A 14,832-nucleotide genomic window follows, 5' to 3' on the forward strand; every position below is an offset into this window, starting at 1 on the left:
CTGATCAACGATCAAAATGTTTTTAGAATCCATGCACTCAAACGCACTTTCAACCGCGGCGGAATATGAATAAGAGGAGCCTATCCATAGTGAATTCCAATTAATAATTTACAGACATTTTCATTTCAAATGGCCCTTTTGGGCTGTTGTTGTGCTCCGGTCCCTGTAAAGGAAAGATATCTCCTCTAAGTTGTCATACATCTTTGTGCTTCAGCCTGAGACACTGACTTTATGGAACTAAACCAATTTCAGGTGCATTTACTCAAAAGCCAGATTTATATGGCCAAGTAGGAACATTATTCATGTACAGACAACACATCACAGCCCGCTGCTTGATCAGACTGTGCCAGATTATTCTCTTGATATACAACAACATGAAACATAACCTGTATATCAATGGACATTTTGAGAGTGAACCTTGTCATGTTGTTATAGCGCCAGAGTTTGGACAGGGAGGAGATCAGCGAGGTTAAATGGGTCAACAAAATGTTGGACTTTTACATATTCCTGTTTCTTACCGACAGAAAATGTTGGTTTATTGTAACTATAAATGTTCTCCGAACTTAACCAAGTCATTTCTCTCTTCACAGTGCTCGATGCAACATGAGCTCAGAACGGACAAACCAAATACTGGGTCTAGAGAGGGCCTTGCATGTTTTTTACGCGACATGAAAGCCACCGTAGTTCTCAGACTTGTAGTTCTACTGCTTGTGAAAGTGCAGTAACGTGAGACGCAGAGGGTAAAATAGTGGGAACGCCAGCAGCTTTGTGAATGTTATTGCTTGTAAAGTAGGTAACGCAAAGGTCCTCCCGAGAGATACCACTGGTTTACCCTGATTTGCACTGGGCCTCTCATGTTACCACAGTCTCTTGAGCCGGTTGGTATTTAGTTGGTGATGCCACTAAATGTGCAATTATGAGAATAAGAATCAGATTTGCGTGCATTTTGCGTTTGTAAAGTACAATTACTTCTAACTACTGAACCACTGTGCCATTCGGGAATAGTTTATTTTTTCATCAGATTTCTTTTGTGGCATTTTGCCTTCATTGTTTACGCTCTCTCTCCACTGTTGAGCGTCAACAGTAGATGTTGTGGTTATGTGGTGCGCACTTTAACCATTTGCTACAAAAGGCATCTCATGAATTATTTGTGTTTCAAAGAGCATTCTTACTGTTTCAAATTGTATTCTGTGCAGCACAGGTGATTCTCCAAGAAAGGTTAGGGTTAAAAATGGATGTGTTTCAATACTGTGGCTGCTTCATGCAGTTATGAATCATACTTCAGAGAACACGAGAACTTTAGAGCGTATGCTTGATCTTAAATCCATTATTATTTAAAAAAAAGATGCAAGGACAGAAGTTCAATACAACTCTTAAAAATATACACTGAAGATTATGATACCGTAGTTCCCATAAGACTGGTGTGAAGGAAAACTACAACCAAGAAGCAGATTTCTGAACTCTTTCCTGCTTCTGTAAACGTATTCAAATCTAATTCATCACCACATTGCTTTGCATTCAATTAAATTCCATCACATACTCACAACACCAACATAAAAGAAGCCACAGGACACGGTATTGTTGCCTCTCACTGTTTCTAGGCCTGCGAGTGTCACAGGCATTACGTGGACAATAGGACAGCCATTGAATGCTCCCTCAAAAACCACTAACAGAAATGAGTCACACACACTGTTCAAAACTGCCATCTTCAAAAACAATTATTTTAGGAGATTTTCATATATATATATATATAAAAAAAAAAAAAGATCTCAATGTTTCCCCCAAGAAATGGTTCCACAGCCAATTAAGGACATTTTGCCTCAATACGTTCAAAGGAGAACAAAGAAGCTACGGCGCTCCTTGTTTATGGCTGCTGCAGGATCCTGCCCCATAAAGCTGCACGTTCAAGTCAACACGGATAGACTTGTATTTCATGGTTACAACTCTTTGATACAGCGGCTTGTGTGTCATAAGAGACGCTGCAATTAAAACCCACTGCATCGTAGTTGGAACATGACTCAAAGCATCGGTTCAGTGCACAAATCATTACAAGTCATCGACAGAGAACGGTTGGTGAGTTGTGTAGTAAACATAAGAATGGATATCTAGAACTCGAGGACATGAGCATGCTGGTTATTCTTGGTTGTCTCGAATGTCATTTACATTCATCTGTGTTCAATTTAAAGGGAGAATCTGTATTGTTTTTAACCACGTAAATGTGGGTTGTATTCACATGTTAATGAAAAACATGAGTTAGCAATATACAGTTAGCACTTTTTCTGTTTTCCCACCAGTCATAACTCAAAATTTGAAAAATTTCAAACATACTTCCAATTAAACAATACGTTGTTCCCTTGAGAGCACTACATTGCTTTTTCTTTACGTGATTGGATCACATTTGCGCTTTAAAACTGCACATGTCTTCATGTCTGGACCATCTTATTCAGCAGTTGGGAGGCTCTCTCTGTGTGCCACTGCCACACTGCTTGCGTTCCTGTTTTTTAACACGAAAAAGAGGAATGTAATTTTGGCGCTGCAAGGTGGAAGGAATGCAAATGCAAGTGCGAGGGGTTAAACATTGTCCGGCTTGTTATTTAGTCCTACCCTACACGTGGCTGGTAAAAAAAGGGCGTTATCAGAGGCACAGACAGTCTCCTCCTGAAGCTGTAAATAAGGCTGTGAGAGAGTCAAAAGGTGCAGGGTTGGCCTTTTCCTCTTTGAGATGGAACAGAGTTGCTGTTTTGGTTTGAAGCTCTTATCTGGACCTGAGCAAAGTGTTCACTTCACTATTGTATGTAAGACCAAAGCACCAGCATCTGTCCACTTGGAGGGATGTGCCACAAAGCACTTACTTTGCTATTTTGTTTGAAAGGAGACACAAACTACTTTTGATCAGGCCTCCAAAGCATTCAGTTTTGACCTTTCCTTCAGTGGCCTGCCTGACCTGTGACTCCATATACATGTCTGCACTTAAATTTGACCTTCTATTTCCATTTTAGTCGATGGAGCTATTTATACTACAGTTAAACATAACAGGCCCCCAGTCAAGCTTCGACCAGCCTCTGTGCGGCTCTGTGCAGTCGTTTGGTAGCATCAGGAGATGCCGTGCTCTCCTGACAGGGGTCATAGGCTGGAATATAGCGGGTCAGATAGAAAGAGAAAAGAACCTACAGGACACTCTATTTTATCTTTATTCTATTTTGGTAATGCATATTTTATTATAAATAAAGCTCACAATCAAGTGATAAGTGCCTCAATGGCAGCTTGAGACGGAGTGAGGTGAATAACACTGCGAACATTTAAAATGTTTGTGGTGCGTTTGTGGTGTGTGGGGTCTTATATTCATATATTTGAATCATTTAATCCCCAGTTTTATGTACGGTAAGCAATTCACGGACATGATGATAGTGCTAAACATAGCTTGACATCAGAGTGCACACGGTATTTCCATGTGAAGGATTAGACAGTGAAACTTGAGTAAGTCGATTCGGCCAAAGTTAAACCAGGAGGCAGTCCTGCACATCAATGAATTACAGGAGACAATATGGCTCATAACTGATATTGATATGTGAATCAGATCATTTGGAGAAATGGGGACTTGTTAAATCTCTAAAATAAATGTTATCACAAATCATCACATGAAGTACAGCATGTTTCTTTCAAGTAATAGTTGGACATATTGGGGAAATATGCAAAGTTGCATCCTTGTAGAAGGGTTGAATAAGAAGATGAAACCACTCTCATGTCTGGGATACAACCAGAGAGAATGACACCTTGACCTTGTCTCCAATGAAGTTTCTCTAAACATTTTATAATCACATCTTTAGGCCATGAACAGCATGGACTGCTGCACAAAGCCTTTTGGGAGGGGGGGGGGGGGGGGGGGGGGGGTTGAGGGATTTTGTGCAAGGCTGAGCAACCATTTCTAGGAGACTAAGGGGGTGAAAACCCTCTGAGGTACAACTTCGGCAGCTGAAAACCACTTTTACAGCAAATGCAAAAATGCTGGACATGACAACATAGATATCGTATCGTCATTGACACAGAAATGTTGGAATGTCCGGTATGTTTCTAGTCTAAATCATGGTCTCAGGATCTTTCTTTCTTTCATTGTAGACCAAAGAAAAGTAAAGAAACAAGCCTGTGATGCAATGTGGGTAAATATTATGGGCAATCTCTGACATATTCACCTTAGGTTACTGTGTTTAAAGGTCAAGTTTGGTATGTGACCATGAATACAACAGAAGCATGGCTTATGGTTGTATTAAGGTAAGTTGGTCAGAGAACACTTTCCATTTGGCTGCACTGGTGATGGGGGGGGGGGGGGGGGGGGGAATCTGACCTTTCAAGCCAAGCTGAGCCACACATTGATAAACAAAGCTGAGATCAGGGCAGGTTGAGAGGCGAGCGAGTGACAGGCAAGATTGAAGAGTTGACATTGTCAGCATTCGTTTCAGATCACTTTGATACATTTCGATTTAGAGATATACTGACACAATGAATTAAAAAAGTCGAAAACTTCCCAGAACCATTTTCATCTTATCAGAATCCTCTCTGCACTCCTGCTCACAAACGCACTTCATCTTCCTCCTCCAATGTCTCCTTCCAACTGAAATTTGGATGCGTTTCACAACTCCCTCCATCCCAATTAAGCTCAATCACACATGAGGCAGCCACCAAAACAAAAGCTACCGTTCCTTTATATCGTCACACCCTTTTTAAAAAACAATTTTAGAGCAAGGAGGGAAAATAGACGAAGAAAAAAAGCTGCCGAAACCACAGTCACAAAACGCGCACACACGGACACGCAATCAGAGAGAGCGAGAGAGAGAGAGAGAGAGAGAGAGAGACGATGCCTTCCTCTTTCAGCAGAGTCTCACAAGCTGCTCAGTGGATTTGTTGATTTTCGTCATTAATTTCCTGCAAGTTATTCAACGGGACTGAGGAGAGATTTTAAAGCAGAGGATGCTCCCACAGGTCATTCGGATTCTGTGTGTCTTGTCTTTCTGCTTTTTCCAAGGAGGCTTTATCAGGTGAGGCGCACGAACGTTTATTATTCTCATGTGTGTGCGAGTTTCTTTTCTCTCTTATTTTCTGCTTGACATCAACTTTTCAGCCATCAGAGGCGACGCATTTACTTGCTGTTCACATCATCTGTCATTTCAGAGACTTTTGACTTGATTTGTATGCAGCTCTCGAGATAATTAGCCTATCCGTTTTGTGTTGTTGAGACGAAACGGGATTAATTAAGAAACTAACGATAGTAGGTGTTGCTGCCATTTAATAAAATGTGATTGAATGTGAAACCCCTGTTGTAAAGCGGTAGGCGATATGCGCGATGCGGAGGTGGGCACGATTTCATAAAATAACCAAGCATTTTACGCGTCGGGAAAACTGGAATCTCTCGTCACCAACTCAAAATTATTATTTTTTTTAAATCACAACACCATCCCGTTTTAGCATGACAGCACATGCACATGTAGAAATAAGTCTACATGCAAACACTTTTTCACGAACATACGGCATCAGATATCAAACCTTGTTGTCTTCGTGCTTCGAGAAAATCTGTCCTGGTCGCAAACTACCTGTGGAATTCCCGCTCGTATTGCAGGACCGATTCATGGCTTTTTGAGGTTAAAGGATTACGTTAACACTCCAATGTACGAATAAGAAGAATTTGCATGGCTGATGTTTTCAGAAACAACAAGAAAAGTGTTTGGCACATGTGCATTGAGGAGCCTTTTAATTATTGTAAGAAAAGGGGGCAAGCTCCAGTCAGTGTGTGTTCAGTGCGTCAGGGGACAAACAAAACAAAAACACGTCCCTCTCTCCCGTCTTTCCCTTCTTTGTTCTCTTAGTTGTCCAACCACACACACCTCATGTCTCTCTCTCTCTTCCCTCATTTGCTCACTCACATCATCCACCAGCAACCAAGCTCCCTCCTCTCTTCCTTCCTCATTCCATCCTTCCTTCCTTCCGTCCTCCCCCTCTCTATCCTTTGTGGCAAAAACTTTTATTTGCAGTGAACACGTTCCTTATTTCATGCCCTGCCAACCTCATGTGAGAACGAAAGGGAATTAAGATCTGCATAATCCTGGAGCGGAACAGAACCGTGACTCCGTGAACCCAGGGGGGAGGAGAGCAGCTCTTAGCCTGGAGAGCAGTCAACTGACAGCACCTCCTCTCAGAAATGACATGGTCTCCTACTAGCCTGTCTGCTCGCCACGTAGGGAGGGAGCAAGACAGGAAAGACGGGATCGAGGATGAAGAGGAGGACAGGTGTAAAAGACAGGATGAAATCTGATGGAGAGGTCAGAGACTGGAAGCAAGAGATTTGAAAAAAAGATTGTCATGGAAAATAGTGAACAAGCTGCATTATATGATGTAGATTGTGGACTGGATGGTTGTAGACAAAAGGAAATGAAAGGGTGTAGTGAATTAAGTTCATCATATTCTGAGAAGATGGTGGCTGAGGGTTTGGAGATGTGTGTGCATGCGTGTGTGTGTGTGTGAGAGAGAGAGAGACTGTTGTGTCTAGTGCTGTTGCTACACTTCTGTCTTGAATGTTGGTTTAAAAGGAAACCCAGAATCTGGTTTCCTGAACCTAATCGGCCATCCAGTTTAGTAGCATGTGGGTTTCAGCAGGTTTTGTTGAGGGATTTTTCAAGGGAGACATATACGAAATTAAAGAGAGAGAGAGAAGAGAGAGAATTTGAGGGGCAAAGTGGTCGCTTTACGGCCAAAGTGATGTTGCATTGGTCTCCATTGTTGCAGGAAGCATATGCTTGTTTGTCGAGATGACATATTCATTTGTTGTACACTTTTCTCCAGGTAACCATTATCTGCCGTTACATGAAATGTTGCTCCTGATTGCTCCTGCTTTGCTTGCAGGCAAAGTGACACAGAAATGTGTTTTGTTCAACTTCTGTTGACTTTGATGCAGAAAGGTACAGCGTCGACCAATAGCAAACTGACTTCAAAGCGCTGTCCTTTGTAGGAATGCTCAACGGAAGTATCCAAAGCTATTTCTTCTTATTAGCCGTGTTTCACCATCCACTTTAATGGAATAAACTGTACAGTTAGAGCATAAAGTGCTCAAAAAAAAAAGTTGACCAACTAGCCCCTTGGAGAAGTCTCACCAAGTTTCTGGAAGATGAAGTTAGCGGTGCCACTTTTTGGTCTGACTGAGCCTCAAAGTTGTTTATCAAGAACTAAAGCTGCTGTTGCACTCGAGTGTATCAAGATGGTGCATCACAAACTTAAATTTAAAGTGAATAAGAACTTCCTCAGGAACAAGGTTGTGAGGCAAAAACCTCACATTCAAATGACTTGTGTTTTCCTTTGAGGCTTCTAAGTAACACCTGTTAACAGCAGAGAAATAACGCTCAAAGGAAACACTCGGGACTGGTTAAATTGTGTTTACTTCTTTCCAAACTTCAAAAGCTCAGTTTTTGGACGAGGACACAATCTTTCTGTGGTAGCTTTTAATTAAATTCTGACGGTAGTCCCAGCTGGTATGATTCTTTTTGGAGAAACTGAGTCGTTTAGTTGACAGGTGTTAAGCGACTAAGAATTTCTTTGGTCAAGGACAGCCCTTAAAAGAGAAAACGTGCAAAAAAAAAAAAGCAGCTTTGACATCACATGCAGTGATTAATCATATTTTTAGTAAAGTATCAGCTGAATGTTACTGAGATGTCACCTGTCACAAACTCTTTTAGGGCTCTCGTATCCTTCCCAAAAAAACAAATCCCCGCGTACTTGGCTGATACACAGAGTAGAGCAAAAGGAGTGCTGACGAAAGGGAAGCGTGAAAGGAGGACAGATGGGATGTTTACGTGAGTTAATGACTAAAAACCAACGAGAGCCAAGCTGGAGACGAGAGTCGAACAGACGGTTTGCTCTCCACTTCCAGCGCCACCATGAAGAGTAGTGGTATACTTGGTAATGAAATATGAAGACCAGGGATACAAAGATCATTCAAAAGATAATTAAAGGGTTTGAATTATTGTGCTGGTAACCTTTACATTCCATTGACGATATGTCGGAAACGTAAGTGTGTCAAAAAAAAGACTTCAAACAAGTAATTTATTATGCTCGTTCTCTGAGGAATATTTGGATTTGTTTATTCTACAACTGGTTTAATTTTTCACAGTAGAATTCACTGAGACACTCGCTTTAAGCAAAACTATCCAACCTCCCTGCTTTTTATTTTTCGTGAGCAACGTTTTATTAATAAATAGGGAGTTGGGGACCACACATACTTGGCCACACAGTCGAATCTTCAATCCCTGACAAGAAAGCAACGTCTGCTACAGATCTGCTCATAGCTTCAGTGGACATTCGATGTGTGTTTTTGATATGACGGTCGAGCTGACACCTTGGGTTGAGAGATGTGACTGACGTTTGCTGCCCATTTCAATCAAAAGGCATATTACCTTTCCCTTTTTCTGTTGTATAAAATGTGCATAACAACCTTCTTCAAGCCACTGAATAATAAATGCATCATGAAGTGTAGCTGATGGGCTCAGGGTAAACTTTTAATCCCCACAGATATGTAGCCAGCTCATGCTAAATTGGAAGAGCATTAAAAGGCAACAGTCTCCACGAGTCAGACAGGGAACCACAAAGAAAAAAATATATCAAACGGGTTTTGTGCTTTCTACACATCACTCCCTTCACACATATGCAGGAGAAATCTTTAGCATTTTTGAGCTCATTGTTATATAACTCGTAACTTTATTGTTCACTTCCATGCACCAGCATAGTTTTCAGCCAAAGCCAGCTGTTTCCAGTGAAAAAGCTCTTATCAAACCACTGCATACCACCTGTCCTGCTTTAAACAGCAGAGAGACAAACATAGTGACTAGCTGGTGACCATAGTGGAGCATGTAAAGAGCCAGATGTTTCCCTCAGAAGGCAGTGGTGACCAAAACAACTCTGAACATTCAAACATGTCAGTTTAAACTTCTGCTCCTCACATGGCTTTAATACAAACAACAAATTAAGTTGTGTGCATAGGCTGACAAGCTTTCAGCTGAATGTGCATGGGACACACATCGCTGTGGTTACAAAGAACACAGTTGTACATAAACATTGTTTACTCTGGCACAGATCAAACCACAGCAGTTTGTGAGTCAATGTATCTTAGTAAATATGTGATACAGTGGTAAGGTCAATGTAATTAAGTGGACATTTCCACTCTTCTTCAGATTAAAATGGCCACTTTTTGACGAGCGCAGCACTTTGGCTCGGAGGTTCACTGCTGGAGGTCATTGTGTTCTCTGCAATTAGAAACATGAAGTGGGGGGCCATTATGAAACCCTCCATCATGTCATTATGTCGGACCATACAGTCAATGCTGATTAAACTTCACCTTCGGGGTAAAGGAAAAGTCTGTCCTGCAAAAACCAGACCTCATAATATGTGGTTGGACAAAAAGAAACAGTCGGCAGTGGAGTCAAACCGAAGCTCTTATTTGTAATTGAATCAAAACGGAACCATTGACTGAACCATTAACAAAGGCCGCGCTGCATTGCATCAGTATAATTACAGTGGCCTGTAATGTATCAGTCAAATACTGCAGGCTAACGCTAAGAGGAGCAGAGCATACTGCACATGTTAATCCTGATCTTAATGTCAAATTTAAACCTCAACAAAACCCATTGGCTTTCATTTGAACAATTTTGGCTTATTTGTAAGAAATCTAAAATTCGTCCTAAAATAACTTTTTGCATTTCAACCAATAATTGGTTGATTCACTTTTCTTTGATGGAACACAACTAGAAAGTGGAAATAATGTACATTTTGTATGTAATATTTTGGGTCTCTGGGTAGAATCTAAAGAAAGTAAATTACAGCCCGAGAACATTATATTGTTTCAACAGTTTCCCCCTACAGGTCAGGAAAATAATTATTTCACAGCAGATATTGAAAATACTAGATCAGAACACCTCAGAAACAAATCTCGACCCTCTAGTTTGTAATCGTCTTTGTAGATTTGTCTTGAGGTGTCAAATAGAACCCATCACTGTCTTATGTATATCATTTATCTTTAAACACTTTTATTCCATACAGATCATCGTATTGGCTCAGCCATGTTTTCATTCCTTTCTTCTTTGTTCCTAGAATCTCAAAAGAAATTGGAGCTCCATCCGATTGGAAAGTGTTTGCTCATACAATTGACATTTTTTTGCTAAGATGCACTTATTATAGTCACTGAAGAGCATTCCTATGACCGTATTCTAACATCTCACTGATTAAAAAAAGCCTACACACACAGTCATCCTCTTTGAGATGGCACACAGTAGCACCCAGGTCACTCGTATCAGGAAATCGGCCCAGCGGCAGTGAAAATAAAAGCCAAAAAACAAACAAACAAATCGCCCTTCTTCCTCTATTTTACTCCAGCCGAGGTCCCACATGACCAGTGAAGCAGAATTTGTCGGGCGGTAAAGGGTCGAGAGGGATTACAGCTGTGTTCGTAAGATAACACAAGGGCAGTAAGGGGGTCTCTCCTCTCCAGGAGCATGAAATGAGAGTGGTCCATGTTGGGATACAATGCAGAAGTCTTCGTAATAATCGACATACTGAATTAATTACTTTGTTATTAGGACACACACACACACACACACACACACACCAGTTTCAACCTCAGTAAAAAAAAAAAAGATGCATTTATGTCCATGAGTATACCATTGAATGTTTACCTTGTTGACATTCAGCTCTTTCTGCTGTAACAGCAAGATATCCAATAGGGTATCCAATAATCAGTTTCCAAAGAAATAGCTCTGTATTGATGGTTGGAGGTGTCCATTACCTGACACTTTGTGATGTAAGTGGGCTGTTTTTCTGCAGGTGGCTGTCTTTTATACACGTGCAAAGCTGCTTCAAGGGTAACACAGATCATGTACTTCCACAAATCCCTCGTGCGCTGACCTCTGGACCGCTGGCAGACGTTGCTCCCCACATTAGTGAGATGACTAGATGTCCTTGACAGGTGAAGTCCTGTGTCGATGATATCATAGTGTGCGCAAGTTTAAAAAAAAAAAAAAAAAAAAAAAACTGACAGACGAACCAAGTCTTTCTTACAACAGTTTTGAGTTTTGACAGCTGTTGTTGCAAAGCCCAATGAAATTGGGGTTGGGTGCACCGCTTCCCAGAGAGAAGTATAAAATATTTGACATTCTACCTCCTCACACTTTCATCATTTATTGTCTGCCATTGAAAAAAAGAAAATAAAACTCCCTTTGTTTACTCCTAGAACTGAAAAAGAGATACGTAAGCCTATTTTGGACAAAGACCATTTAATCTCTCTGTAGTGCCGTTAAATCAATGTTGTCAACCTCGTGAGCGTATTCATTTACAGCACCGATTGCTGACAGGAAGTCTGAGAGTTATTTGAGACAAGAAATAGTCTGTGATCGTAAAAGAAAAAGGATTTTGAGTTCAACACACAGCATACATCCCTTGTTTTGCACCTCATTTAAGTCAGTCGATGGAAATGGCGTACTAAACACATTACTATATGGCAGGCTACTCTGAAGGTAGTCTGAGCCATATTCATCTCTATTAGATCTTATCCTGAGCATTTAATCAACTCTTCCCCTTTGCTTGATTCAATCAATGGCCTGCCAGGCATTTGTCTTCCCCTGAAAGGACAGATTCATGTTGGGCCAGGCTGATAATCATCAAATGCACTCATTGTATTGATTAACAGTGACATTTAGAAATAAAAAGTGATATTTATATTTTATCGCCGAACTCAAGGGAGTAAAGGCTTATATATTAATAATTAACTCTATATGTTAATTCTGTCAATCTAGAATATTGATAGTTTATTTTTACTGTTCAATATTAAAATATCTTCTCATACATGCTCTTGATTTTGGAAGTGTAAATGTAATGTTAAGGTTTTTTTGCAACTTTATTTTTTAGGTAAAAAATGGATTTTTTTTCAATTGATTGAAATTGCCTTCATAAAGTAGTGTTTTAGTGTCAACATTTTCACCGTGGGTGCCTAGTTATAGTTAAAAGTAATGGGTGCAACATTAATATGGGTCATGGGGCGGTTTGGCAGGAAAAATGTTCATTTCATTAACACCTCAACGTACCATTTACCTCAATATTAAGCCTTTACTCATGAACAATAGAACTGATCCCTCACTATAAAGCTCAGTTTATGAGCTTTATAGTGAAAGCTATACATCACAAATATTTGTGTTCTCCTTTTGTAACGGCATTGTTTTCTTGCCAGACACTGAAACAAAGAACAAATCAAAGAAACAGAACCCAATAAACAAAAAACTGTTGAAATGGTCATTTCAAGGTAATGCGAACAGTTCAAGTCTTTAAATGTCCTAAATTGTAAATCGTGAGGTTTTCATGTCTTTTTTATTATAAAGCAGGTCTAAGTGCCATATATTATTGTGAAAGTATTGAAAGCATATACACATGGTCTAATAGAAACCAGAAATACAAGTGTGAACCTGTAAATGAGCACGATACGTTTCCTTTAATGACGTCACATTTTTAAGTCACATTGACATTCAGTAAAAATTGTAGACATCACAGTCAAGGAGAATGTGTTCTTCCATTTTATGAGGCTCTTTCGAGGACACAACTTCATGTTCGAGAGACGTGTGACTTTATCGTGTGTGTTTTTTTGGGCTGGACACACTATTTGTCATGCATGGCCATACTTTGTTTCCATGTTATCTCAGGCCGCACTGGACTCAGAGCTTCCCCATCCATAACAGGGCTGGAGACGCATCTTTATATCATGTGAAGCAGACGCTGTGCGAGTCCTGAACGTATTCTCTCTCTCTCACTTTGGTGCTCGACCACTGAGACCCTCTCCATTTGTCTGTGTTACCACAAGACGCCCACATTGTTTCCTGAAAGAGCGCGTCAAATCCTGTGGTTCTCTTGGGATGAGAGATGTTTGCTTTTCAATAAATGGGTGGTACGCTCGATAAATCTGTTGACGACAACCATTTATGCTGTTATTAATTCCACCAGTAATTCCTGAAACAGTTTAAATATGTTTTTAATCTTTGTACTATGGGTCTGCAGTGTAGGACACAACCTGGGAGGATTTCCTTCTCTCTTGTATAATCTCCTGTACAATGAAGTATGGAGTTATTCGTGCAGCAATATCATTTGGAAGTGTGTGTGGAGGGATGTGGAACTGTATCTCAATCCCCATCTGTGTAAGATTTGTGAATCTCTAAATGTGCACTCAGATGTGGATATGATTCTGCAAATGTGTGTTCAAATTTGTACAGACATAAAATAATCTGAAAACAGCAACTCCGTTGAGTTTGAGGTGAGAATATTTTTTTCAACTGCTATTTTCCAAGATGGAGTATCAATTTTAATATCTTGTGGGTCAGCATTGCACAATTAATTCAGTTCAAAATATCAGGAAACTCTTAGTAATTTAATGTGCCTCGGATTGCAAATAACTTCTGTTTTACTTAAATCTGTAGGTGCTAGGAAGCGGGAAAAACTCTGACTTCATCTTTCTAGCTACTTTGATGTTAACAGGTTTTGATTTACCTTTTCATAAAACATTTGACGATTTAGGCAAATGGAATTTTGCCATTATTAGAGCCGACAGTTACCAATTAATGCTTTTTTCTTTCTGAATGCTTCTCATTCTTTCAATGATTACAGCATGATATTCTCACAGTAGGACATAGAAAACAGTGCATAATAAATACCTCCTTGTTAATGACTTTTTTCCTCAATTTACTTGACAATGACAAATACTTGAGAAAGTGAGTAAATGCATTCATCGTCTGCTCAGCAAAGATGAATACATTATTGTTTACTGCCGCGTTATACTGCCTTGTACAATAGACTTCATTTTGGGACATGTGGTTGTGCTCAGTTGCAATAACAATCATCTTTAATAAAGAACCTGACTTTTGCCTTAAAAACTGACAATACAGACCATCCTTACAGAAAACTTAATGACACATCCATTTTGTGGTCGAAAATCTACCAAAATAATTACACAAAACCGAAAAAGTCAAAGTTCCCATCAAAAGGTAAAAAACAACGCTACCTTTAGCTCTACGTTAGCAGCATGAGTGAAATAAGAAACATTTGACGAAACATCGTTAGTCTGCTTTCCTTATGGGTGTGATTCAGAAAACCCCTGGTTGACCCAGCTCCATGGTGGCTTTGTCATGACGCTGTTGGTTCCAGCCAGCAGTTTGATCAAGCGAAATAGGCCAGCGGCAATGCCTGCGACTTCCTTCGTCCGTGCCGTCATGTCCAAAAATATGGGTCATGTAGAGTGCAGTGGCTGCCTTGGTGTGCGCGTGTCTAATGTGTGTTTCTGTGCAAACCATTTGCTGTACAACTCCTGAGCTGAAGCATCACTTCACTATACCGATTGACAGTAAAACTCCAGTAGCTTTTATTCCTTGGTTTAAGGCACAGGTGGACCATAACTGGGGCCAAGCTCACGCTGACTCACCCGCTGGCCCTTGGCTTTCTCATTGCTCTCTTTTAAGAATAGAATAGAATAATGCAGTAACTGCTATGGTGCCATGGTCCCTGGGGCAAAATGAGAAGGCCACCAAACCCTATTTCCTCCATAAGCAGCCACCGTTAGCAGTTAATAACTGTACAGGAGTAGCCAGAAGAAAGTCAGAACTGTGGAAGACTAACTACATATAAAAAGGGAAAACACAGTTGCATAAACCGCTCAAAGCAGCTCGCAAATGGCTAATAGAAGAAAAATGTTATGGCAGTTGGAAATGACTTGCAGGTAACAGGAAAAACCAACATATGCTATCAAAGGATGTGATTTATACAGCGACT

The 14,832-nt window shown here is 40.3% G+C and overlaps 1 protein-coding gene across 2 annotated transcripts in view; it reads left to right on the top strand.

Moving 5' to 3' along the window:
- Nucleotides 1-4,830: 4,830 nt before the first annotated feature.
- glra4a (glycine receptor, alpha 4a) overlaps nt 4,831-14,832 on the top strand; it is a 33,321-nt gene continuing 23,319 nt past the window's right edge. For both annotated transcript variants that reach the window (XM_079268517.1, XM_079268518.1), the window contains exon 1: nt 4,831-5,033. In XM_079268517.1, the coding sequence (XP_079124643.1) occupies nt 4,966-5,033 (68 nt within the window). In that variant the 5' untranslated portion in view covers nt 4,831-4,965. The remainder of the gene's footprint in view (nt 5,034-14,832) is intronic.

This window comes from Melanostigma gelatinosum, assembly GCF_949748355.1.
Source record: "Melanostigma gelatinosum genome assembly, chromosome: 5".
In the NCBI taxonomy this organism is placed as follows: Eukaryota; Metazoa; Chordata; class Actinopteri; order Perciformes; family Zoarcidae; genus Melanostigma; species Melanostigma gelatinosum.